This window comes from Hemiscyllium ocellatum, chromosome 7 (genome assembly GCF_020745735.1).
Source record: "Hemiscyllium ocellatum isolate sHemOce1 chromosome 7, sHemOce1.pat.X.cur, whole genome shotgun sequence".
Classification (NCBI taxonomy): domain Eukaryota; kingdom Metazoa; phylum Chordata; class Chondrichthyes; order Orectolobiformes; family Hemiscylliidae; genus Hemiscyllium; species Hemiscyllium ocellatum.
The window spans coordinates 86,134,514-86,160,788 of NC_083407.1; the positions used below are offsets into that span (position 1 = coordinate 86,134,514).

At 44.1% G+C, this 26,275-nt stretch overlaps 1 protein-coding gene across 12 annotated transcripts in view; it reads right to left on the reverse strand.

The window, feature by feature from the left end:
* Positions 1 to 12,265, reverse strand: part of LOC132817175 (DNA-binding protein SATB2-like) — a 171,927-nt gene extending 159,662 nt beyond the window's left edge. For 7 of the 12 annotated variants that reach the window (XM_060827423.1, XM_060827421.1, XM_060827418.1 and 4 more), the window contains exons 1-3: positions 8,591 to 9,026; positions 7,065 to 7,303; positions 3,360 to 3,536 (exon numbers count right to left, since the gene is read on the reverse strand). In XM_060827423.1, the coding sequence (XP_060683406.1) occupies positions 3,360 to 3,536; positions 7,065 to 7,242 (355 nt within the window). In that variant the 5' untranslated portion in view covers positions 7,243 to 7,303; positions 8,591 to 9,026. Of the gene's footprint in view, positions 1 to 3,359; positions 3,537 to 7,064; positions 7,304 to 8,590; positions 9,027 to 9,333; positions 9,681 to 10,823; positions 10,853 to 11,902 lie in introns of those variants that run through there. The other 5 variants (XM_060827413.1, XM_060827416.1, XM_060827415.1 and 2 more) reach the window with 5 other exon arrangements.
* Between the last annotated feature and the right edge of the window lie 14,010 nt (positions 12,266 to 26,275).

Here is a 26,275-nt window from a genome sequence, read left to right on the forward strand (position 1 = left end):
AAGGTGAATATGCATCACTAGATAATCGCATATCTAAAAAGTAGTTGCATTTCAATATCTGCTTTACTGTCGAAAAATGTTTTAAATTGGTTTGTACAGGTAAGATTTGTTTTAAAATACCAAACCAAACAAAGATATATTAGCAGGAGTGTCAAAAAGTAAATCAAAGAAGTCATTTTAAGGAGTGTCATAAAATGAGGAGGGAGGCAAAGTGTTTTCACACATAAAATTACTGCTCATGTGACCTAGGCAATGGAGGGTGCAGCCACAGACGCTGGGATCTTGATGTGGGGGCTGTGCAAGAGGCTATCAACAGAGAATTGCTGATTTCTGAAGGGTTATTGGAAGAGATTAAGGTGGACAACACCACAAAGGGATGTAAACAGGAGAGTGAAAACATGAAGTTTGAGATGTTGGGGAACCAGGCACTAATACAGGTCAGCAAGGATAAAGTAAATGAATGATGGGAACTTCATGTTGAATAAGATATAAGCAGCAGAGTTTTAGATGAGTTCACAATATTAAAATAGTCAAGTTTGAAGGTCACAAAGGGATGATGGTTTCCATTGCAAATAAGCTGAGGTAGATGTAGACGGCTTTGTGAGAAAGAGAATGTAACGTTCTGGGTTGAGCAGACTGCTGAGATTGTAAACAGGCTGACTCAGCCTGACACAGTCGTCAAAATGTTGGGCTACAGTTAGTCTTAAGGATACCCAGCTGAGAACAGAAGCAGAAGGTGAGGATTTTGATCTTCACAATCAATGATGCATGTCAATCATGTGAGAGCACCAGCTGGGTGCTCTAGGACTGGGTTCTGCCTGTCCTCTCATTCAGCACAACTCACACTTAGTAAAATACAGAGGTGAATACGTCTTGGGGCTTGTCTCTGACCTTAGAGGTTTGCTCACAATTCTCCAAACAGTAATCAACACTTGGGAAAACGTGAAGTACACACCCGAGTGTTTGACCTGCTGCTAGCCAGAAAGGGTGTCCCTATTCTGCAACACAAAGTTGGAAAATTACCGCATGATATAAGATCCAGTGGTTGATTTCATTAAGCTGGTTCAGGGTGACATCAGTCTCACAAGGCTAATACATAATCTGGAAGGTATCAAAATTTCAAACTAACTAAATCTTAGAAAATTCAAACTTGTTCTCTTATATTCTTTATTCCAACTCTTGGTTACATATATTTTGTGTTTTCAACTCATTTGCAGAGAAACTTGTGTGACTGGAATGGGCCCTGAGTCAGCCAAGGAATCTAAGTGGATGCAAATACAATAACAAGTTCCTGCTAAAGGAAACACACCAAACTCTCAGCCCAATGCACTACAGATAACTGCTCTATGTTGGCTGTTCCCAATACCAGCAAAGTCAGGGACTGAGTTAGGAGCAGACAATCTTAGTGGGTCAGATGCCTCAAGGAGATGCAGTTCCCAGACCAACTATGTACAGGAGCTACCCTTCCAGTCAAAATCCTTCACTCTCCAGGGTGAGCAATATTCTTTCCCACGATTTTCAAAAAGCAAATGACCTTCCAATATGTAGGATGGGATGGGGCTGGAAATGAATAGGTTCTTCTGGAACCCAGCCTTATTAGTAGATTTCTTTCACTAGCATCAGGGCCTCAGATCTTGGTTAGAGGTTTTCCCATTTGTCTTAATTAACCATTTTTATTGTTGAATTTCTCAGTTCTTCTTAGAAGCAAGGCTACTTCTTTAACCAAGCTTTCGAACACTGTGCTAATGTTTCCCCACTGTCTCCATGTTAATTTTTATCAATCATTATGTTCTTTTGAAGACCCTTGAGAGATTTTACTTCATTAATGCTGCTATATGAATGGAAGGTGTTGACTGTAGATTATGAAGGCTATAGACATCTATGTGGCTAGTGTCAGCACCCATTGATCACTAGCATCTGCTGCCTGAGACTCACCACATTTGAAGTTTCTTCCTATTAAACTGGGGAGCCTGATACCAGACAAAACCTCTAAGTGGGAACCCAGGTGAAATCCCTGAAACTGTTTCATTAAAATGAACTGGATTAGGGTCCAGACTGGATTTCAGTCCCAGACTCTGAAAACGGCAGATCACTACTTTATTGAGCATAAAACAATGTGTCCAGGCAAAAGGTCCAGCATCTCCCCAAAAAGATCTGCTAGTGTACAGGACTGCCGAGAATCCTATGGTAGTTGTAAATTTCTTCAGGTCCTCAGTTAACAAATTCTTGGTACTATCGTGGGTATTTTTGTTTTTGCTAAGTCATCTATTCATGCAAATTATTATGAATGGCACAGTTGTGTCTCCACCAGTATTAAAAAGCACAAATTGCACATGAAATGACCACACCACACAATCCAGCTCACTTTAAAGACTCAAAGTGAAGGAGCAAGACATGAATTTCTGTGATCCCATTCCATTGTATTTAAATGATCTTTAAAGGCTAAACCCTTACACTAATGGTGATTAAGCTTGGTAAAAATGAATTGAAAAATTAAACTTTTAGTCAAATGATTTAAAAAATGCATGAAGTAATACAATCCATCTTTCGATGTGTTTTGACTATTGACATTAACTTTGACTTCCCACTGCTGTTAAATCTGTGCTGCATACCATGCTATCTTTAAGTCCTCAAATTATTCCAAAGCTCAGTTTTTTTTTTAACTCCTGTGTTAAGTTGAGTTCTAAACCTCCATTCAGGTTTCATTCACACTAAGTCTTTAGACCACAACACTGCCACTACAGTTCAAGGGCAATGTGAAGTTGGTGGAATAGAATGACGACTGCAAATAATTTAACCTGCCCAGCAGGACCATTCAATTTAGGATTCTCAGAAAGTCCTCTCAAACTATTGTCAAATACATGATTCATTCTATGGTTGCAGACAATTCATAGCACCTTCCTGTACATTGCATGCACCACCATTAAAACAAACTGCTTAATTTCACAAGTTTTGGCAAGTTGTAATGCCTGAGTGAAACGTCATGATATCTTGCTGTTCGTGATACTGCACATTTATTTCCCAAACAAAAAGTATAAAATTAGGAACTCTTCCACTTAAAATTACTAACAGATGATTTCTGATGCCATGAGACATAATAGTATTGTAACGATTACAATTGCTGTGTCATCCCCAAACCACTTGAGGTCCTATTGATATGAGTCCTGTGGGATGTTACCACTGTGAGGTTATATTTCACAGAAATATTGACCAAACTCTCATTGTTGAGACATCGCAATGAAAACCGACTGTCCAACCCTTCAATTCTCCAGCAAGTTTCTGACTCTGGATTAAATGGCAATTTCTCTCTCTCTCTCTCTCTCCAAATCGGAACACAAAGAGGGAAAACTGTTTCCTACCTTGAGCCTGTGCTGCAGAACTGTGGGAATATCCCAGGGATAAAAGGGCCGTCTCGATGAGCTGATTAAACAGCACGTCTTTACGGATCAGCACAAACTCGGCATGCTCTTCTTTGCCTTCGCATTCCACAGGATTGTCCGACTGCTCGACCACACAAAACACTGGCAGGGTTGATCCTGAATGAGGTGGGGAGGGGGGTGGGGGGGGCAAGAAAAATCCAAATAATACACGAAGTTTTGTTTCGAAAACAGTCAGACTTGATCAGAGCCCAGCCCCTGGTAATGCTGTTTGACAGCACCGAGATTTTACTCGTTGACTTGTTTATTCGTGCTCTCTGTACATCACTGGGTTTGGTAAACAGACCAGGTTTCAAGACTCGAAAAGACTGTCTCTATTGTTGACCACAGCACTACCGGCACCGTCTTTTCCCCAGCCCGTGGGAAGTTCGAAGAGTCACTGGAGAGTTTGCCTGAAATACTTTTTTTTTCGTTCTTCTACCCCCCAAAAGTGAAACTGTTTTAATTCCCTCTAAAACTGTGCCAGCAAGCACATACGGTGCACGCCGTCTCAGAACAGACCTGAACATGTAAAACAAAATCCTCTTGGCAAACAGAAAATCGCGAGGTTCCGCTGCAAACAAAATAAATCACGTTGCACTTCCCAAAAATTTAAGCCAGAGGAATTATTTTTTTCTACTTGGAAGTAATCAGGGTGTTTCCTCGTTTTAAATGAAACAGTTGCAAAAGTTCTCACCCAGTTTAACGTTATTCCTGTTTTTTTTTAACCCAACGTTTTTTTCCCCCCAGCAAAGGAATTTGGCAGGGGGTTTAAGGGTAGGCGATTTTACTGATCCGCACAGGAAACTGAGTTAAGACGTTAAGTTTTTCATAGGCTGACCTTTTCTGGCAGTAACCTATATTCACACAGCTCTCTGACAGTGTCCGACACATTAACCTACAGGCTCATTATCTTTCAAGTTTGCCCACTGCTCAGAAAACAGTGTATTTTTTTAAATCACAAAAGATACAAAAACGAAACGCGAGGTGAATTTAAACGGTAACTGTATTTCTCTGCTAGTCTGATCGTTAAGGATTGGTCAATCTTCTGTAAGTACTAATTCAATTAAGATGCTAAAACTCACAGGCAAATCATAACAGAGGCGAAAGGTGATCTCAGTCAGGTCAGTTCATCTGCTCCTGGTCACGCTCCGTTTGTGGTGTGTGCCCCATTCAATCATTGAGTGGGTTTATAGTTTCCATTAAATAAATGTTTTATCCTCAGCAAATAAATTTACAAAGGAGTGTTCAATATCCCCATTCCATAAATTACAACCTTCACTGTGATACAAAATACACCCAGATCCCTTGATGGTGGGGTGATTGTGTTGGAAAGGGATGCACTTCAACATAGCAAAAGACCTTTTTTCGTTCTTTGATATCCAAGCATTCTCTTTTTTTTTCATCTGAATGAGACTGGGGAAGGTGCAGCAACTGTTACCGGCTGAAAGGTCATAAATGCCTTCTACGGGTTAGGACCCACCATAAACATAAACTTGTATTTAAAGCTCACTTCACTGTAGTCTGACAGTATACAAACTTTACGTTTGATTACAAAACCTTAGCAATTTACTAATCCGCCAGCCTTGTGGGTTTACCATTATCTTACACATTGTGCCAGATCATAATCTGGTTTAACCCTATGTAGGTGGCACTATACGTTTACAACAAATGGGCTTCGATCACAGACTCTCAGTTTTACATGCACTTTGTTCCTCGTGAATATTTATTGCCGATTTTGCAAGTGCTCATTTTTAATATCCATAACATTTTACAACGCAGAACATGTCCTCTCAGAAAGTACAAGGACAATCCATTTCGCCGAGGCCCAACTCAGAGAACAGTCAATATTTTCACTCCGAGTGTCTCAGCTCAAACTTCTTAATAATGCAGCTACCAGGCACAACAGGTTCTTTATCCGGGAGCCCACAGTAATTTCTACACTTAGTTTTCGCCAAGTCTGATAGTTAAATTGTCACTTGGAATGTAACTTCCTTTCCTGTAATCACCTTGATTCTTTAAGAGACAAGCATATGAAGGTTATTTCCTATTTCTTTTAATTTTAGTAATGTTAAGAGCAACAGGATTGTAATCTTTTCGTTGCTCTAGTAAGCTATGATCCGAACCTATCATTACTGTGGGATCAAATCAACATCTCACTTGTTCAGACATCTGACAGGGACTAGAGTTAAACTCAGAAAGCCACCCAGCAGGGCAGACATCTGAATATCCTGGATGATCAAGGATATATTGAAATATAAAGGAACTGTTAACAAATAAACGCCCTAATAACATCTCGTGCAAACGGGAGATTTAGTAATTTCCTTGATCACATTCACAATGTGACGCGCGCAGGAATAATATTTGGGGCAGTTTCTAAGTCCAGACGGTGCTCTGTAACAACCTGGTGCCTTGGGGCTACAACATTTTGAGTTTTGCGTTCAGATGGCATCAAGTATTCAGTGATCAGCACTTGCAGAAGTAATATTCATGAGCTGGCTTTGCAGAGCAACTTCGTCATTCAAATGACTGTTTTTTTTTAGTAAAATCTACTTGTCGACTTCTAAATATCGGGGGTGAAATGCCTGCGGATCTCCTCGTCTGCTATTAGAAAAATAACAAACCGATTCCACCCGATAAATAATGTCCGCGCGGACATTCCCCAGTACATCCGATAGGCAAGGATAGGAGGGCAGTTATCAGACATTTGACTCTCTGTTGAATAGTAACGAGAAGGGTGGAGTGGGTCTGCGCCGTTTCTAGCGCACAACTCATCTGCTGGCGTTCACACAGAACTGTAAGGTGTTCAAAATAGGTGATTGCACGCAGCAAATGGGCCGAAGGGTCTGTTTCAATGCTAATTATTTCTATGAATCTCATGTGTTTTGAAGGATACTGACGGAAGACCAAGTGAACAAGTTGCGGTAACAAGTTCTTAACATCCAACACCAGGATGGTGTAAACTAGTCTCTGCGTTCACTCACTGTCCCGAACTGACCGGGGGTGGGCGAGGGGCCTGGGGACATTATCACAGCGCAATGCAGCCTCTGTCCTGCGTTTGAACTCCTCCCTGAGGACAAATCCAGGACTCGGGACCTTTGTCCAAGTTCGGCAGGCACGGTGCTGTACTTTTACTTTGCCACCACCAACCACCAGCTTCCCCCCACCCCCCCCCCCCCCTTCCTGTCCCACTGTTAACCAAACTGGAGGGCGCTCCCATCTGCTGCTGCGTGAGCGTGTTCTGAACCAATCCCCTCGGCTGAGGGCTTGTCTCCTCCAAAAAGGAAGCCGGGGGAGACGGAACAAGGCAGCTCGGAGCTGGGCAGCTGTGCCGGTGGAAAAGCGGTCATCTGTGATAGGGATCAGGCGGCCGGCCCTTGGCAGAGCCTGGCTTTTCCTGCCGAGTGATGAACAAGGGGCAGACGGGTGTGTGTCTGTGTGTGTGTGTGTGTGTGGAGGGGGTGGGGGAGGGTGGGGGTTGGTGGTGATAGGTACTCCTCATGCTGGGCAGGGCATCAATGAGCTGGAAATCTGCCGAGCTTCTTCCTGTAATCCTACACCAAGCACACGGAAAGTTTAATCTCCATGAACCCTGACTCCCTCTGTCTGTGTGTGTGGGAGCCGCGCTGTCACTTGGCCGCATCCTACCTCCCAGCGCCTTGACCGGGGAGCCGTTGGATCTCCCCCTGCCTCCGTCTGTCGGGCTCCCGTTCGGCTCCAGCCTGGCCTTCTTACCGGGAGGTGCACCTTGACCCTCGGGGCTGTTGTTCTTCCGTTCCGGGCTGTCCCGGGGGTAGGGACGGGGACTCACGCTTCTCATTTCCATTCTCCGCCAGCCGCTTGTTTGGGAGCTCCCGCATACAGGTCACCATGCAGAGTGCATAGACCTAGAGAGAGAGAGAGAGAGTCGGCAGAGCAAGAGCATGTGTCAAGTTTGTTATGATGACAGCGCCCGACCTCTTACTGATGTCTCCCCGGATGCATCGCGTCCGGTCACACACCCCCCACACACACTCACTCATCCCCCTCACACACTCACACACACTCACACCCCCCACACACACTCACTCATCCCCCTCACACACACACACACACACTCACACCCCCCACACACACTCACACACACCCCTCACCTTCACTCATCCCCCACACACTCAAACACACACTCACACACACACCCACCCCCACACACTCACAGCCCCCCACACACACACTCATCCCCCTCACACACACATCCCACACAAACTCACACACATACCCCCCACACACACTCACACACTCCCACACACACTCACACATCCCACACACCCACACACACACTCACACATCCCTCACACACTCACTCATCCCCCACACACACACACTCTCACACACACTCACACACACCCCCACACACACTCACACACACACCCCCACACACCCCCACACATCCCCCCCACACACACTCACACATCCCCCCCACACACACTCACACATCCCCCCCACACACACTCACACATCCCCCCCACACTCACACATCCCCCACACACTCACACATCCCCCACACACTCACACATCCCCCCACACACTCACACATCCCCCCACACACACACTCACCCCCTCCACACACACTCACCCCCTCCACACACACTCACCCCCTCCACACACACACACACCCACACACACACACACTCACCCCCCCCACACACACACCCACACACACCCCCACACTCACTCACCCCCCCCACACACACCCCCACACACACACACCCCCACACACACACCCCCACACACACACACACACCCCCACACACTCACAACCCCCCACACACTCACAACCCCCCCACACACTCACAACCCCCCCACACACTCACAACCCCCCCACACACTCACAACCCCCCCACACACTCACAACCCCCCCACACACTCACACTCACAACCCCCCACACACTCACAACCCCCCCACACACTCACAACCCCCCCACACACACACACACTCACACCCCCTCCACACACTCACACACACCCCCACACCCACACCCCCCCAAACACACACAATCACCGACACACAGACACACACACACAGACACACACACAGGCGTGATGCCCCTCATTTAGAGGAACAGCAGTAATAAAAAGTACAAGCGGTGTTGAAGGGATCCTCACCACAGACACAATCCCCTATTCCCACATACCTGAGGAACATATATCGATTAGCCTGACCCACGGCCGTTCTTACAGCCGCACATTTTAACAAATCTCCAGCTAATGATTTCAACTGCTGGCGACGTGACTTTATCAACTCAGACACACATGAAATCCTTTCAATGGGCTGCGAGAGTCGAACATTTTGGCACAACGTTAAAGCTTTCACTGAAACGAACTTGTCACTTTATAACGCCTCCAACAGCTCTGACAAGCGCAGGGTTTTGTTTTCCTGCTCGACTTGAGGGAATAGCACCGTTTAGCTGCATCAAGGCCGAGTCATAGCAGCCCGCTTGGAAAGATTAAAGTGATTTAATGTGACATCGCAGCCGTATCTGATGTTTCTGTCACTATCTCGCTTGGTTCGACTCCAACTTTTAACAACCGCTCTGGTTTGTAGCAGGCGCGTTGCCGCTGCAGCTCCTCTCCCTCCCTCTCTCCAGCAGCTTTGAGGACAATTTCTCGTCTCTTGTGTCTCCACTGTCCCTGCCAATTGGATGTGTTGCACTCTGACTCAGGCCATGTGTCAGGAGCGGAGGGTTTAAAGCCGGGAAGTTTAGCGGATCGACCAGTCGGTCTGCTACTCAGATTGTGCTGGGGTGCTCAGGCTTCTACCTGATGCCCGCAATTGGGGGGGTGGGACGGTGGGGGAAGGGGGGGTGGGCGGGGGGGTTGTGATGGGGGTTGGGGGGGGGTTGCTGGTGGGAAGTTGGCGAAAGAAAGTGGAACTCACATACACTCCACTCCCGACGTTTCTCTGTCAGGCGGCCAGTCCTAGTCACCATCAATAATTCAAAAATAACTCTACCGTCTTCAAAAAAAACAAAGAAAATTGATGCTCTCATATAATAAGAAATTTCAAAACAAAAACAGACTTTGAAGAGAGCTGCCGCTCCAATAAAGAAGGAAGGGATGGGAGGGGGGAGTGGAGCCCGTGTCACTTGCTAACATTCTGGCCACAGTGTAAACACCGGTACTGACAGCAACCGAAGCAGAGAGAAATTACTAGTTGCTTTGACTCATCAGCACTCCTCGGGGTTGTCCTTTCGTCATATCACTGCTCGCTTCCGTTCCGGGTCCGGGAGAGACTTTTTCCCCCCCTCTCTCGCATTCAACGGGATGAGTGATCGAGCCTGGAAGGTGAGGGAGGGAAGTGAGGGGTAAAGGGGGGGGGGGGGGTGAGGCAGCGCCGTGTTGCTGTGAGTAGCGCTCAGTTGACGAGCCCCCCTTATCCGTCCCTCAGCACCCACACACACTCTACCCGTACATTGGCGCGCAAGAATTTTTAATCAGCTTGATTACTATAAGACGGTTCGCATTTATTACAGATAATAAGGCCACATGATCAAATCATTAGATGCCTGGCTGAACCTCGGAATAGATGCACGTAACCCAGCTAACAATCTTCACAACAACACCCAGAAACACACACACACACTAACACACAGAGAGACCAAGCAGCTACACAAGTGCAGACATACACAGATTCATATTATGCTGAATGACACACTCCTTGCAAATCCAAAGCATGAAATTGCAACAGATATATGATATTGTAGACACACACATGTTGGAAGTCCCAATGACAGGGAGAAAGCCTTTATCACACCTAATCTGTCCTTTGGGATATTAATGAACAATCAGACTTATCTTACTGTGCTGCTTTTTATTTTATTTTTGCAGAGCGGCGCTGTATAAATAAAACAAACCCTGTCAGGAACAATTAGTTAATAATAAACCGCGTTCTTGATAGACAGATGCTTTCGGCTTTTAATAATTTATGAGAGCGAACGTAAATTTGTCTAGGAGCCTCTGTTGAATATTTAATAAAGTCAACAGTTCTCTCTCTCTCTCTCTCCCCCTCTCTCCCCCACCGCCCCGCCTTTCTATGTCTCATGTCGAATATCTAGAAATAGTGTCAGTGTGGGCGGGGGTGAAGGGTGGTGAGAGTGCACCCAGGAGAGCACCAGGCAGTCTGATGGCCTTTGCCCACCTCATCGGGTGCTCGCTTGCTGGGGAAGTGGAGGGAGCCAGGAGCCTTCGAGCTCTCGGTCCTCCTTCACTTTCTCACCCTGCCCCTGAGCTAGTCCTCTCGCTCTTCCGGTGCGTGCCGGAGATCCCTCCGAAATGGGTGGCTGGGGGAAGAGAGGAAGATATTTCTGCACATCCCCATCACCTTCCCGAAGGTTGATCTACCAGGGGGGAGGGGAGGGAGGGGTGTACCTGCAGAACACATTGTGCAATCTTGGGATGGGTGAGGGGGTGGTCTGGAGCGGAGCTCCTGTCGCGACAGTCGCTCTGATCAGATCACTAAACTTGCCGGCGTTAATATTGTTCACCGCCCGGGACCGTCCCCAGTGCACCGTTTTAAGGTGGTTCAGCCCCCCCCCCCCCCCCCCCCAGGAAGAAGCAACTTTTGCTCGGTTTCGGATTACACTGGGAAAGCGAGAACAAATCCTCCTCAAAACCACTTAAAACCTCACAGGGCTGCGATACAGTGTGTAATTCCTTCCCAGATAGTTTACTGAACGAGTATTAATCAGGATTTAAAAAAAAAATCTGATGGGGGGGCGTGAGGGTTAAACTGGATTATTGTTTACCTCAGACTAACTACCAATAATCGTGATGGGCTCAGTCTCAGGGACTGTCTCTGAGACGGTTTCCAGCGGCAGCTCTTGGAGATCTCTGAATTCCCCCAGTCACATTCTTTCGCACCACCATGATTCGGGATACGGAAAGAAACCCGACAAAATGTGTTATCTATTAACTTTGGTTCATCTGGGCAGAGCCACACTGCAGCTGCACCTAGGTAAATGCTGCAAAGTGACTATTTCAGAGAGAGCAAAGGGAATATTTCCTCCCCTGGGGCTTTTCTCTCTGTGTGTCAGTGAGGGCCCGTTTGTTATCATTCTCTGCAAGCCTAGGCCCGCTGCAGGTTTGTTTTTTTTGCTCAATTGGCTCTTTTTTGTAATAAAAGGTGATTATTAATAAACCTTCCCCCCGCCTCAGCAGCATCATTCCACCTTAAAAGGAGGGAAGGAGAGAGGCCGCCCTTACGGTGGCGCCACTGTGCCATACAACAGCAGCAAAGCGTAACCGGATCACAGCAACTCGAAACTGCTGCCCTTGCTCTGGCCTGCCCCGGGCACCCCAGTCGCGTCTCAATCTGCCCCCTCAACACCTCGAAAATAAAATAAAGTCGAGCCAATCCGGACTTGGATGTGTGTGAGGGGGGGAAGGAGGGGGGCAAACACACACACACACACACTACACACACGCAAGCAGAAAGAGCAAATGTTTACCTCCTCGGGAAAGGACGATCCAACTGGAACAAACGCAGGAGCGAGGGAGAGACAGAGAGAGAGAGAGAGAGGGAGAAAACTTGCAACCAAGCGAGGATCCTCCAAAAAAAAGAGTACCAGCGAGTCCTGGAGAGTTGAGCGAAGTAACCCCGGCCTCAGCCCCTGAACATATCAGTGAGTAAAGCGCTCAGAAAGCACACACCAATAGCCTGATAATATCTATCTCCAGAATGATAAGTCTGTTTGCCTTTAATCCGGTCTCGGTCGATATCCATGCATTCTAATTGGTTTTATTTATAGATCCGCCGCCTAATGCCATCCGATTGCATCTGCCGGCACATTGACTGGATATTGAGTAGTTTCCAATGAAGCTGACTGTGATTTGCATTCTCTCCTCACCCCCGTCCTCCCCCACCCCACCCCCCACCTCCAGCACGCGTTTTCTTTATATAAAGCCGGTGGTGTTTATCTCCTGTACACTATCATGTATTAACCGTTTAAATGCATAAACCATAACGGCTGGCTTCATGGGGCCGGCGATTAATTATAGACCCTTTTTTGTATGTGTGTGTGTGTGTGAAGGGGTGCGGGGGGAGGGTGGTGAAGAGGCGGAAGTTTGACCATCCGGAAAAGAAATTGCTTGAAACTGGCATGCCCCCTGATCGTGATAGATAATTGGGATTTACCCCCCTCCCCTCCGCCACCGAGACACTGGGGCAGACTCCCCCACCCTCCCTGGGAAACGGTATCAGTGTCCCTTCCTGTAACCGGGCCGTGTTAAGTTAGCTAAAGTGAAACTCCTGTCTACCTTTGCTACTTTTTGAAGGATGTGCTTTAGGAAAAGGCAATCTGTCTTGATTCCCCAACCCCCCCGCACCCCCCTCCCAAACCCACTAGAAAAAGGAACAATAATTCAGAGTGAAAGCTATTCCAACTCAGACAGACACATCTGTGCAATGACTTTGACTCCGCGTGTCAGGCCCGTCACAAATAAAAGATCCAGTTCACTGAATTAAGAGATGTTTGTGAAATCGCTAAAATGCTTCCTTTCAATTTACTTACCACTTGACACACGATAATAATCCAGGCCAGTGAATCGTGTCGGAGTAGACTTTTATATTTTTAAAGCTGTCTTTTAACCTGACAATCGTGTGGCGGACTTAAGAGATATCCGTTTTGAGAACAGATATTTCATTGGAGAGAAAGAAAAAAACAGAATTGTAAGGAAGGCCACACGTTTCCTTTTCGGGGTTGGAATGGGTCTCTCGAAGTGACAGTTTTTTCCCACTCTCAGAGTTTGGAACTGGCCAAAATCTTAAAAGAGACTGGTATACAGCCGCCGCCTCGTGTTATTTCTTACACATACTATACAATTTATCTTTTTTTTATTTTAAAAAAGAAGAAACGTTTTATTGTAAAACACACAGCCGTAGGTTACAAGATGCTGGAACTTTCCACACGTGTATCTATTAAAGAATTCTTAAAAGAGTTAAGATGTGGAAACAATTCTTTAAACTTGGCCCGGAGAAAGCAGTAACCACTGTCTTTCAGCAGCAGCTCGCCAGGTGCCCCACATTGCCGGAGAAGGAGCCCTCACTGAGGACAAGTGATGTTGTAGCCTTTGAGGGCAAGTCTCATTAACAGAGAGAACAGGCTGGGAAAACACAAACCCGTAACGTGGCTCCGGCACAAAGCGAAAACAAAATACTAACGCCCTCCCCAATCCGGACGCACCAAACAAAAATGGTAAACTGAAGGCCGATTTCGTGAGTTCGGGATTTAAAAGGTGCTTGGAATAACTGAGGACTGGCAGAATAGTGACCAACTTGGTACCAGACTTTCCTGACGTGTAGGAGACCTTTCCCGGGAACTGTTCCCAAATTCCCAAATCATTAAAAGGAGCTTTTTTTCTTTGGCAGCGAGAAGTGTCGGTAAGGCCTAGGGAATCTGCCTCTCCGTTTGGTTTTGATGCTGCGGTCAATATTTAGAATCCGCACTCGATTTCGTTTTCACAGCCCCGTATGAGAGCAGCTGTATTCCACGTCAGTTCGGTGTCAGCTCGGGTTTATCGATGGTATTATAAAAATAAAACGAAAAGGATTGAGGCACTGAGTCTGGACGTGGTTTTGTGAGATTCAGGTGGTGCTAAGTTTTTCTCTCTCCCTCCCGCGACTCTGGTCAAAGGGGCAAAGACGGGACATCGATCACAGGTTACTGGGAGTCTTTTAGTTCGGTGTGTTTGTGGGAAACTTGCTGTCTTTAGCAAGAAGAGACTTTTAGTACAAAAAGCCGGGCCGTGAAATTGACTACAAATTCACTCTCCATTAGTGGGTGTTTGTTCTCAATTTGCAAAGGCCTGACTTGAGTATTAATTGTCCGGAATAGTGTCTACATTACGTGGGGGAATTACAATAAATTTGCTTTAAGTAAGAGGTAAATCGGCGGCCAGCCTGTTGTGAATATGTCGCTTACCTTGGAGGGACAGCATATTACACGCTGCATAGTATGTACGAACCTGCCTAAATCTAATCAAATTTGTAGTATTTGTTCAGAAGTGTGTATATATAATATATACATAATATATATTATATATACATATATATATATTGACGCGGATAAAACACATACATTTCGGTGAGAATGCATAAAGTACGTTTAAATTTGCCGTGTATATTAGTCGCTTTAATAATCACTGCTTTCGCTGAACACATTCATTCAGCGTCTAAAAACCGCTACTATAACCTCCGTTGTTACCTGTTAATATTCGGTGTACCGTTCAGTTACTGGATATACGTTTTCAGGAAAAAAACAACTACATGGAAAAGAGATGTCAATTCTCAACACCTTTTCGGAATTGATTGAAATAAGTACCTTAAAGGGAGTCTGGCATTTACAGAGTCAGCGCCGGCGGTCATTTACTCCACCTGGAAAACTCACAGATCAACAGGTTCCGTTGAATTTTGTTAATACAGTATCGAATAATACGCTTAATTAAATCGGCGGTCATGCAAAGAACTTAAAGCTGCAGAAATGGCCTATAAAATTATTTATTAACTTTTGCATTAGAATGTGTTGGGTTAACACTGTGACCAGTTAGTGACTTTATGTCAATTTCGGAACGCACCGAGGCAAATTCGAACCAACTCAATACATCAAGCTTTCAGATAATAAACCCGTTTTCCTTTAAGTTTCTGGCGTGATTGTAAGTGCCTTCAGAAATGAGTTTGCGGTTATTTTGAGAGATGGGAGCACTTTCTAATCGGGCCCTCCGGTGATTAGTTGCCAGCGACTCCCTTAACGCTGGTGGTACCACGCGGGGCTTATCTCAAAGAACTGAACGGGAAGTTTCAGTTCACTCCATGCATTCCCAATCCCACTCCCCCCACCCCACCCCCTCCGCCCATCACCATCTCAGCCGGTGGCCTTGGCTCTGTCAGCCGGACCTGTCATAACAAACTCGGGCACAAACCACAAAACGTGCAAAGACACGATCAAACTATCCGGGCGATCGAGAGCCCTCACGCTTCATCTGCACCACAGCTCCTTTGGTCTACACTTTACAGCATGCAGATCATAATTCAACACGTCCCCCCCCCCCCCCCCCCACCCCCCCCCCCCCCCGTTCTCAACCACCGCACGTTTGAACTTTAATTCGGTTGCTTCAAAATACCTATTGTATTAATGTAAACGCGTCTTTCTATTTGAACGCCAGCTTTTAGTTTAACCGGTTTCTGTACTATGGGCCAAAGCAAATTCGCTTGCCCAAGGCCATAGCCTGCAAGAAATAATGTGGAAAGATGGTTTTAATAGTGTATTGCTTTGCCCAGTACGCCTAAATGTTGATATTTTGAATAATTTAATAATTCTGCTGCCTGGATGTTCTGTGGTTGATACTCTGTGAGAACTAACTACTGAATTGCACTGTTGTAGTGCCCGACTAAAATCAGTAGCAGCCTGTGTAGGAGCGCAGTATTCAGGTCTGTGTGTCCCATTGAGACCCGTGCCCAGTTTGAGCTTTCCTCCTGCTGACACGTACACTCAACATGCTGCAGTCCTTCTCGCTGAGCGCTGTTCACCGGCAAGGCGCTGCTCTCTGCGCCATCCAGTGGACCATGTCGTAAATACATCACCTTTAATAATAATGTCAGAAACACTTCAAATAAAGCACAAATCATACCAAAAGGAAATCATTGTGTTATTTTAAATCATTCCACTCAACCTAACCGATGTGTTTCAGTCTAAATAGCCCTGTATAAAATATAACCCCTTCCCGGGTGTGGGAAAGCTGTCAAACAAGCTTGGCTAAGGTTGTAAAATATGATTTTTTTTTGTTTAAAAGGGTAGTTAGTTTAAATTCATTGCTTGTACAAATTTTACACTTTAGGACATATTCTCTAAAACCAAAGAATATCGTTAAAATTTTATTCGGGACTTTGAAACAAAAAGATAAAAGGGATTTTTACTTATGACAATGTTAAAATGCGACCTTCATTGACTCAAGGTTTCATTCATTATAAAAGTCTATAGTCACACAGAGACTGACAAAGCAGTAGTCTATTAACGCAATGCATTTGTATGTTACATATATAATAATCCAAATGCTTTGTTCTAAATAACACGTTCCTGAAAACTATTCAACTGATTTTCAGATCTTTCCGCACCAAGCTGTAACTATAACACAATGTGAATTGTTCCTTTTCGTTCGCAATCCGACAAGTTTCCAAAAGCGCAGCCTTCGGGATGGTAAATACTGCCCCGTATCTATAGCAGAGGCTGAGAGAATTGTGTGGTATGCACAGATTAGCCACTGTCCCTCTAATCACCATCAAACCAAAACAAAACCCGTCAGACTATAATTGAGACCCAAAGCCACACACTCTCAGAGGAAGCGACACATCCGCCGAATGTCAAAACAAAACACAAATATTCGACCATGAATAGGAAAAGACGCTCATCGGAATCACCTTTTTTTTCTGGGTTTACAGATAGACATCATACACTTCAGTCAACGACATTCTGCCCTTGTTTCTGCCCAGTGTCAGTATCATGTAAGAATTCTGTCCTTCGATCTGAGTCAGTATTTCTATCTCGACCAGTCTGACTAGTGAATATCTGTGTGCATCTATATACTTACACAAATGTACCAGATATATACCGTACATATGAAAATCATGAAATTCAACTCCATTTCCCCATTAAGTATCGAGTCACTGACACTCACCCTGCTCAACTGTGCGCTGTCTAAACGCAAGATTTTCCATTTACTATTGGCTATTGTACATTGTCTACGCCTCAAATTAATTCTTCTCGCTTTTATTTAGAATTTTGTTTTGGAATCGAAAGCGTGAAGATATCGATGCGCTCGGGACCTATCTTTATTTCCCACATTTTTCTGACAAGTGGATGTGCACAGGACATGACTGGAGTCAGTGTTTGTGTGTGATAGAGTAGAGCATCTCTTCTGACACCAGCGTTGCTATTGATCAACGTTCAGTATTTTCAGTGAAGGTGTGTGCTGGTGGCGAACCCTGTGAGGGAAAGGGATGTTTGAACTATTAATAGGTTTCTGCACACACACACACACACAACAGCTAAGAGGTCACTTTTCCCGAACGGAGTTTAGCCAGTGAGCGATTATCGTTTTTAGTAACTTTCATATATCACACGGTACTCACGAAATGACTGAGGATATTTATATCAACGGTCAATTACACCGAATTTAAACTTAATGATATGCCATAAAATATTACCGACCTGCTACTTATTTTTATAAGTACTGGCTGGAGAACTTCAATGGGCTTATTTATGTCCAGAGAGGAGAGTTAGCGTTCAGTAATACTCTCAAACATTTCGATTCGCCACCGCATTATTGTCTGCACAGGGAAATATCGATGCAATCTTTCTCAGTGCAGTTAATGTGAGGAGCAGCGTGAAAAGCGACAGGTTTCCATTACCAGTCAGAAACGAAAACCTCTCTCACGGCTCCCTCACTGTCACACCTGTAGCATTGTGAACAGAACAAAATCGGAAAGAGATCATTGCCCGGGACTCAGTAGAAGTGACCCTGAAACTGTGAACAGGCTTTTTCCTCAAATGCACAAGTTACGAAAAAAAAACACGTTTCATTAGAAACAGTATGTTCGATTAAAGTAAAATCGCTTGTTGTGGATCCAACAGTGTAACCAAGTCCTCGCGCATTAAATGATCAGAATTTACCAATTCAGATAAAATTAAAAATTGCAAAATAAAAGTGAGGAAGCTATCCAGTTTGTGTTGTGTCGGAAGCCGGACTCTGGGGAACGATTATCCCCCTTACTCTGCACCAACTGGCTCAAGACCTGTCTGAAAGCCGACTGTAGTAGTTGCTCTTAAACATATTACAGGTCTTTAAAATACAAACTGTAATCAGCTTACAGAATAAAATAGTTAAACGCCCGGTGTAAATGCTATTCCATTGGTGATACCGTTTCAATAGAGCATTTCGGTATATTTATTTTTTTTAAAAAAAGCAATATTTCAAAGCGGTTGCGGTTTCAGAGAGAAAAAAAACTGCGTTAAAAATTTCATTGTGAAGTGATGCCTCATCGAACTGGAGAGAAAACGCGATTGGAACAGACTTTAACCATTTCAATCCGATTGCTACAACATGAGAATCCTTCATTTCCCACAGTAATACAGCTCCCGTGACCCCCTTCCCAATACACTTTTGTCACCTGTCCGTGAATGATAAACAGGACACGGCGCGGACACCCCTTTTTTTGCAAATATACTCAAAGGACATTAAAAGTAACCGCATCACATTTGTCATAACGAACTGTCCCGCAGTCTAAACGAGACCAAATGACTTTGATGAAACAAATATTCCCCGATTTCCAGGCAAGCTGAGCGTGTGGACTATGGGATTAGGCTAAACTACCTGAGAAAGGAACGGCGTTTAATCACATCTTTATTTCATTGTTGGCCCTGAATTCTCCTAATTTACCTAGCTCTCTTTCCACTCAGTTCCATCCAACCCCCATGTTCCCACATCTTTGAAATGGCTTTTAAAATTCACGAGTTAGCAAATTGGAAGTAAGGTCAATCGAGGTTTGAGTCCGTGCGTGGGTCAGTCCTGGTAGAAACTGATGTGCAGTGAGTTTCCCCAGCGCCTGGACCCGAGAACTTGCTTTGAAATCGAACTTCCAAAAAGGGCAGGTCAGGCGGTGCTGAGCACCACAGGGAAAACGGGCAGGCGCCGAACATTTTCAATCTGCTCTGCTCTCCTCGTGAACGGCTGCCGGCTTCTGGGGAAGGCTGCTTTCTCACTGCCCGTTCAATCGAAGGAGGATTTCTTGTTGGGAGTCAATTGGGAGGGGAAGACCCCGGGCGGTGTTTTGCACTCGTGTCACCTTCAATGGCCGGTTTGAAAAACCATGTGTCGCGTCAAAATAAAGTTTGCGAATTATCTTTTATTCACAGTTAAATGTCCAAGGAAAGTTTATTGTTCAGTTATTCGGGGGATGAATCGTTTGCGGTTAAAAAAAAGGCTTGATAAAGGCTAATCGATCACTGATTCAATGTAGGTGTGTGTGTGTTTTTAAACATATAATTCATGCCTTGGAAAACGGGGATTGGAATACCTTGCATTAATAGCTTTTGCAGCAATTTGGAAGCCAGCCCAGCTAACCCTGGGGTCAGTGAAGCCTGACCCCTCAGTCGGGTTTTGTAGTTTTTGCCTGCTGCGGGGGTCAAACCCCATAAAATCCCCAAGCTGGTTTTAAATGTCAGAACCTCAGCGGCGCGATGCGTTGACCGCGACCACGGGCGGGTGTGAGTGAATCCCTGGCCCCGTCGATACATGAGATGGGCCTGTCGCCTTTCATACACAGTCGGCTGCAACTTGTCAGATGTTCGGTATCTGAGATGTGGGAGTGGGCTACAGGCTGGAAGATTATAATCTGCTCGCTTTTAGCCAGTTCGCCCTGTGCGGAATGTTCGCCCAAACTGAGGCGGAATGCCGCAATGCCAGACCTGGTAATTTTTCTCTTGCTCTCAGCTTGTTCCTGCCATGTCATTGGCATGAAGTTAACACTGGAATTAGATAAAGCAGCGGGAACTGGGCTCTGGGCTTGGCTTAGCCTGCTGCTTTGAAAGTGTTAACCAGTTAGTCTCATACCTTCCAACGCTGCAAACCTTCAAGTATCTTTTATTTCCACACCCACAGCCTTAGCGAGAGCGTTACCTCGGGTAGAGAGTTAAATACTGTACTGGGTTACAAAAGACATGAATGGCACCAGCTTCAGGGATGAAAGAATAGGTTTCATAACAAGTTTTCAGTGCGAGGCGAGCCACCCTCCTCCCAGGTAAAACAGCCTCAGCGGTTTCACTCAGTTCGTTCCGAGTTTTGTTTTGTGAAAGTCTGCTCCGGTCTAAACGAGCGCCACACGCCACTGCTGCCCGTATTTGAGACCTTATTAATTGCTAATTAACCTCGAATCAATTGCTGACGATGGCCTTTGACTTGAGACGGGAAGGAAAATGCTCCCGTGAAGCAGACTTTTATTAGGAATTCGCTTTAAATCACCCTTTCATTTAAACCCAGATCTAAACAAAACGGAACAGAGCTGTCCGGTTTTTAGTGGAGAATGTTACAGAGTGAAGGAGCTCAGTTAGAGTGAGGTTCTGTTCCACAATTCCAACAAAAGCCAAACCTTTCTCATTGGATTCTTCACATGGCCGGGTCATTGTTCTCTGATCCACTTTGTTTCCCTGTTAGTATGTGTACGCGCGTTGTCGCTCGATCACGAGGGAAAGAATATGTGCTTGTGAATTAGAAAGATTTTTGTTTTTTAAAAATAAAAAAAGGTGTAATATCATTAGCAAAATCAACACAGGAAAGGCGAGGCGACCTGGGAAAACTGACCGCCCATATAACATGGAATGATCCAACCAGACGGAACCCATACTTTAAAGGTGAGGAGGGTCCGTATTGCTGGCGAGGAGAGTTACAGGGGTAAATCCTGGGCGAGGGGTTTTGACGAATCAAACGGCCTCCCTTTACTGCTGCGAAATTCTGTCTCAAATCCCTTGTCGAGGTGTGATTACAGGTCTAATCGATACTGAGGACCCCCCAGCCAAGCCACTTTCTTGAAGTGCTAAATGCGATTAATTCGTTTGTCAGCGGAATATGGCGGAATTGTGACGGAAACCCTCCGTGCTGGCTCCGGGCCAGCTCACTGTTCGGTTGCCCGGGTTTGGCGAGCGCGCACCGGCCGCCGCTTGCAACAAGTTGTTTCTTACTGTCTTGTGTTTCACAGCGGCCGGGAAAGGGGCTCCTATAAACACTTGTAGGTGACCCTTAGCATTGGGCTGTTCTAAATCAAACACTGCACACATCACACGCTGCTCGCATGCGTGCATGTGTTGACAATGCATTGTTGCAAACTGTGTTCATTTTTGGAATGTAACCCTGTCTCTCTGAAATCATCATTGCCCAGGCTGCTGGACACCCACCTCGGGACAGCCTCACCCCGAGCAGACCTCTTGCAATCACAGATGAACGGTTGCTATTGACTGATAATGAGTCAGGGAGTTTCACACTTTTTAAAAATGCAATTGCATCGCCTTTATGAATAAATCCTAGACATTACAACAATCTGGGCATTTATCATCAATCTATTCAGGGCAAAGGCTGAGGTGAAACCTCTGCGGTTTGTCACTCAGTTCCCCCACCCCAGTGACAGTGGGTAGGGGGCGGTCACCTGGGAAAGCTCCAGCCGTTTGCAACTCCCTCGCTTTCTCCCTGCCCCAAGGAATTGCTCCGCTTCGTCTGCTCGTCCCACTTAAACTGAGTCAATAAACACAGTCAGTTAACAAAACCGTGGAAAGTAAATCTCATCCTACTTACTCCCCAAACACGCAATTAACTCCGAGTTTCCAGCAGCCACTGATGTGACCACTTCATTCGTTCACTCGCTGAGAATCGTTCAGGCTCTTTGAACTCGGTGTGCACCGGGCGGGGTATTTTAACAGAGTAAATAAACAGCGACTTGAAAACGGCAGGGCGTCGGGCATGAAGAGGGCTGGAAGGTGCGCCTGCATTTTGAAGGAATGCTCAGAATACACATATTCTCACCTGATGCAGATGTATTGTAATGTTCGTATTAAAACCGCCTTGAAATAGAGAATCAACGCTCTGCACATCTAACTTCCCTCTAAAGCACTGAGCAATATCTGCTTCACTCAGACAGGAATGTAACAAACACATGGAGGAGGAGGAGGCCAGTGGAAATGGTCTCTGGGCCATTCTGAAGACTCATTCTCTTCATTCTATTGACCCTCCATTCCCTTGATCTTCAAAAATCTGCCCTCAACCTCCTCATGAGCATTGCCATCTCTCTGCGGGCAATATATCTCAACCATTGGCGATGGTCGGAGTCAGCACTTCTCATCTTGCAAGATTGCGATTGGTTGCAAGTTATTCCCCCAGAAAGCTGTCAATGCTCACTAGATGAGTCTTTGAATCTGACAAAACCTTTAAATAATCTCCGTGTGCCTTCTTTATAGCCTTGAATTGCTTCCAGTATTGGAATAGCACTTTTTGTCGGTTGTGCACTGAGTAACATTGTTTCCCAGGATAAAGGAGTTTACACTTTACACTTTTCCCACCAAAACGGATGACTTCACTTTTCTCCATATTATTTTCAATCTGGGACATACTTGTTCACTCAATTAATCCTCCCATGCCCCTTTGCAGCTTTGTCACATCCTCGCATTGATTTCTTTCCTGCCAGACTTTGCATCATCAGCAGATTTGTACATACACTGTATAACAGTTGGCTTTCTCCTCTAAAACATTGACGTCCATGCCCGAAACATCGACTCTCCTGCTCCTCGGATGCTGCCTGACCTGCTGTGCTTTTCCAGCACCGCACTCTCGACTCTGATCTCCATCATTTGCAGTCTTCATTTTCTCTATGTCGATGTTAATCACCCACAAACCACACAACAAAGAAATGTCTCTTCATCTCATGCTAAAGTGGCCGTACAGGTATCCTGAAACTATGAACCCTAGACCTTGACACTGAGCTGTCCAAGCATTGATCCTTGTGGTACCTCACTAACTACAACCTGTCAACCAAGTTCCATTATTCCTCGACTTCATTTTCTGTCCAGTAACCAATCCTCTATACTCATGGCAATGTAATCCATTAATCTTGTGTCATAAGCTGTTGCAAGTCACCTTATTAAATGCTGTTTGAAAATCCAAATATAGTACAGCTATTGGTTTCCTACACAAGTATGTTGTTATTTACAACCTCAAAAATAGATGTCCCTTTCATAAGTCCATGTTAGCAGGGGCCACTCACAGTAGGATAGTCTAAATACCCTGTTACTACTTACATATTTTTAAAAATAATTCTAGCATTTGCCTTATTACTAACATCAGACTAATGAGGGATTGGCTCAATGTTGGACAGTCCCTTCCCTCATTCCTTCCTTTAACAATGGAGTTATGTTTACTGCCTTTCCCTTTAACAGGTTCCCTCATAAAACTAGAGAATTCTGAAAGACCATAACTAATGTACTCACTACTGAGCTTTCACCTGAAGATGTCAGCCTTCAGTCTCAGGATATTTGTTTAGATGCTAAAATACTTTCTCTATTCCTTTTCATCAATTGCTAAGTCTTTGTTTAGGATACTATGGACCAATAATATTCCAGACCAAACATGGTCCTCATTATTTGGAATGATGAGACCTGTGTTTCAACATTACATACGCAATGGAACTGAAGACCTAATGACTACCCATAGTGCCTTTCTGTATTATTGTGAAAATAATTACATAGGTAACTGAGATTCACTAAATACTAAACGTGAGATTTAATATAAAGGTTTGTTGAGATCGAGTTCAACATTTACCAGTTTCATGCTGAAATCAGGTGTTATGGGGTATGCTGTGAGATGAGTTTCTGAACAGCACTCACTCCGTGTTGGGTAGTAAGAGAGGTTACAGGAAATTAGATGTGAATAAAAAAGAGGACCCTCCCAAACCTTGAGACTGTCAAGTGAGCAACATTAATCGCCAAGTCCCCTGAATTGTTACCTATCTTCCTCAAACTGTCATACTTCTTAGGCCATGTGCCTCCAAGAATGTATGTTGCACGTCAAGATTATTGAAGAAAAAAGAACCACCTCAGAAAGAAACATGTGTTTTATAATGGATTGCACCATTGAAACTTGAAGTGTACAGTCTTTCGGCTGCACAAATTAGTCCAGATGTATTTGCAAATTATGAAGAATGTTACAATTGGACAAGTTGAATTTTCTCACAAATTCAGTAATTTTCAAGTTGAAATGTTTGGATAATGTTTTGCTTGCAAATTTATGAATCAAATATATGGTTTGGAAAATAATTCCCTTTCACAGAAATGTGTTCCATTAAGAATGTGAGTAAATTCAAAGATTGGAAAAGGTAATTTATAAATATTTATGTGTGGGTTTTAAATCCATAGCATGACAACTAGTTAGATTCTGAATAATATGTTTGCATCAATATATAAGTTTGGAAAAATGTAACAATTATCTTGCCTTCAGTAAAGACGTTTCTCCTACTTTCAAAACATTTTTCATCCTTTTTATCATTTAAGCTTGGTTTACATTAAAGTTACGGACATTTGATGCTCATATGTAGATAAATGCTACACAGATTATATGATTTGTTTCGTTGTGATAACACCAAGTGTCAAAAAGGAGTGCCATAGCTCCTCTAACTTATCTAACATTTTTAGAATTGTCTATTTGTGCCTAAATTCATATTCTGATGGAACAGCACTATCATAAAAATGAATAAACAGGTCACAAAACCAAACCAGTTTAAATGTTGCATAGTCCAGATCACTTGGGACTATTGACATATTGTGTTATAGTTCAACTTTTCAGTATCCCACAGGAGCCAGAAGAATACCTGAAATATAGGTGTAAACCTATGAATTCTGCATCTGTCTCTGAGCAGAGTTAGTATGATTATACTGTGCCCACACAAAACATTACTGTTTACCTCAAATTAAACAATGATTTAAAATAGAACTGTTTTATAAAGTCCTGCATTCGTAACATTTTGTATTGGTAGAAGTTTGCCTGGGACACTTGTGAGTAATAATCAACACGCATGTATCCTTACATACATAAGGTACACACCATTAAACATTTTGTGTCATCCAACACATTTTATCACATCTTGTCATGATAATTTGGTCACAGGTTTCTGTCAATACTTGTGGCTGTAAGTTTCTATGTCAACATTTTATGTTTGATGTTTTTAACTTGAACAGTCACAATGTAATTGCAGCTCATGTCCATTAAGTGGCTCTGTGGGCTGCATGGCTGAAGATTTGTTCCCAAACCTGTCACAGTTTTATATATTGGAGGCAACGCAGTATTGTTGATTCAAACATTCCGTTTAGGGATATGGAGATATAATGATGATGTGAGTAATCAGATGATGCAATTACTTTTTTAATTAGTTTATGACAAAAAAATGTAATCATTGCTCAAAAGTTTTGACCCACAGTGGATGTAATGAAAGTATAATTACAATTGGCACGCATAATGCTGCACCACCAAAAACTGAACTGTCAGAAAGAAACTCATTCATATGGAGATAGTTCTTACTCAAGTTGTTATGTATACAATGGATCTTCATTGTATGCTGTAGATCACAGAACAAAAATGATAGTTATCATCAGATTTCATATTAAAAGCAAAATGTAAATTACAATTAAGTAATAGGGACCTGGAGTTGATTTGCATGCTTCAGAGAGCTACACACATCTTAGTTAAATCTGTGTGCACCTATAAAGACAAACTGGGCAGTAACATTGCATTGACACAGCTATTTGACCTTTACTGAACATAATCAAAGCAAATCAAATTACTAAACGCTGCCAAACAGAAATGCAATCATTTTGGGCTCATAAATATTCATTGATGTGAACAATCAGACAATCACTTCCACCATTCCTAAATTAAATCAAACTTCAGTTTCGGAAATGATCAGTTCTAGAAAAATGTTACTTCTACAGTGTGCAGTTCCATTGGGCTGCAAACTATGGTCTCTGCTTCCTTCACAAAAGAATAGAACATTTTTCTGAATGTGCCAAAATGTTCAATGTGAATATCAGTAATACATAATGTTTCATACATTCGTACAGCCCTCTCTTAGCAGTGACTTGTGTTTCTGCATGCAGTGAAAAATGTATTCCAAATTAAGGTACTTGAATAAAAAGTAGAGGCATCACACACAAAAAAAATGCTTCTTGGACAATGCTGCCTTTCACTCTGAAATCAGTAATACTTGTGTTGGTTTATTTTCCATAAATGTTTATCCAACA